General features: G+C 57.5%; 1 protein-coding gene across 1 annotated transcript; it reads right to left on the bottom strand.

The window, feature by feature from the left end:
- Positions 1–8: 8 nt before the first annotated feature.
- Positions 9–1,043, bottom strand: LOC131214851 (neuroligin-4, Y-linked-like; the record flags this gene model as incomplete). Its single annotated transcript, XM_058209180.1, has 1 exon — positions 9–1,043. A coding segment is annotated over one exon (1,035 nt), but the record flags the coding sequence as incomplete, so codon positions are not given.
- Between the last annotated feature and the right edge of the window lie 18 nt (positions 1,044–1,061).

Raw genomic sequence — 1,061 nt, 5'->3', positions numbered from 1 at the left:
TCCAGTACACCGATCGCGAACATTGCGTCGGTCATGTACCAAGAAAACGGTTCCAACAACTCCGGTCCCAGCGTCTGTCCTTGCCAGTAGAACTGAGCGAACGCATCAATAACGGCACCAGCATCGGAACTACCTTCCGAAATGTTCCACGCCATCGGCACCAATAAGTGCGGATGCGCGTTGAACGTTGAAGTGAAGTCCTCCTGTACTATTAACAGTATCGACTCCAAGTTGTTGAACCCAGTCAACAGAGGAACCGCCTGGTACGCACCGTCCTCGATGAGCTCCATCGGCGTCCGTGGCAGGACGATTGGTCCGGGAGCGTCTAGTGGCTCGACAACCGGACCAAAATCGAGAGACCCCAGTAGTGGTGCACTCGAGTACACATCTTCCTGTTGCTCGATCAACGCCGAGTACGGAACCAGCCGGAGAGCTGCCACCATAGCAGTGGTATCGGTGGTCTCCAGGTCCAGTACTTCCGCTAAGCGGTTTGCGTAATAGAGTGGATTCGGTTGGAAGGCCCACGAGTTGAAGGGCGATCCGCTGCTGGCGATCGCGCGGTGGAACAATCCACCCGTCAGTGGCGATAGGAGGAGCAGGTCGACAATAGCAGCACCAGCCGATTCACCGTAGATCGTAACGCTGCCCGCATCGCCTCCGAATGCCGCGATGTGATCCTGAACCCAGCGTAACGCCATGATGCAGTCCTTGAGACCCCAATTACCAGCGGCCGTCCGATCGGCGGTACTGAAAAATCCGAGCACTCCCAGGCGATAGTTGAAGGTAACGACCACCACGTCCTCCGTCATGAAGTACTGGCTGCCGTAGAGACCTTCGTCTCCATACCCGCCACTGTAACCACCGCCGTGGATGAACACTAAGACCGGTCGCTGACCGCTGGAGGAGGACGGAGTGTAGACATTGAGGAACAGGCAGTCCTCACTCTCGTTCGGAGCCATGTCCGACGAAGGGCAGGTGGCTCCATGCGCAACAGCATCCCTCTCGTCCGCCCAGCCGGGGTGTGATTCCGGATCACTGAATCGCTCTGCCTCAGCGTACGG

Source organism: Anopheles bellator, unplaced genomic scaffold (assembly GCF_943735745.2).
Source record: "Anopheles bellator unplaced genomic scaffold, idAnoBellAS_SP24_06.2 scaffold02998_ctg1, whole genome shotgun sequence".
Taxonomy (NCBI): domain Eukaryota; kingdom Metazoa; phylum Arthropoda; class Insecta; order Diptera; family Culicidae; genus Anopheles; species Anopheles bellator.
Note: the sequence above shows the minus strand (reverse complement) of the source record. Positions and strands in the feature narration are given on the sequence as shown.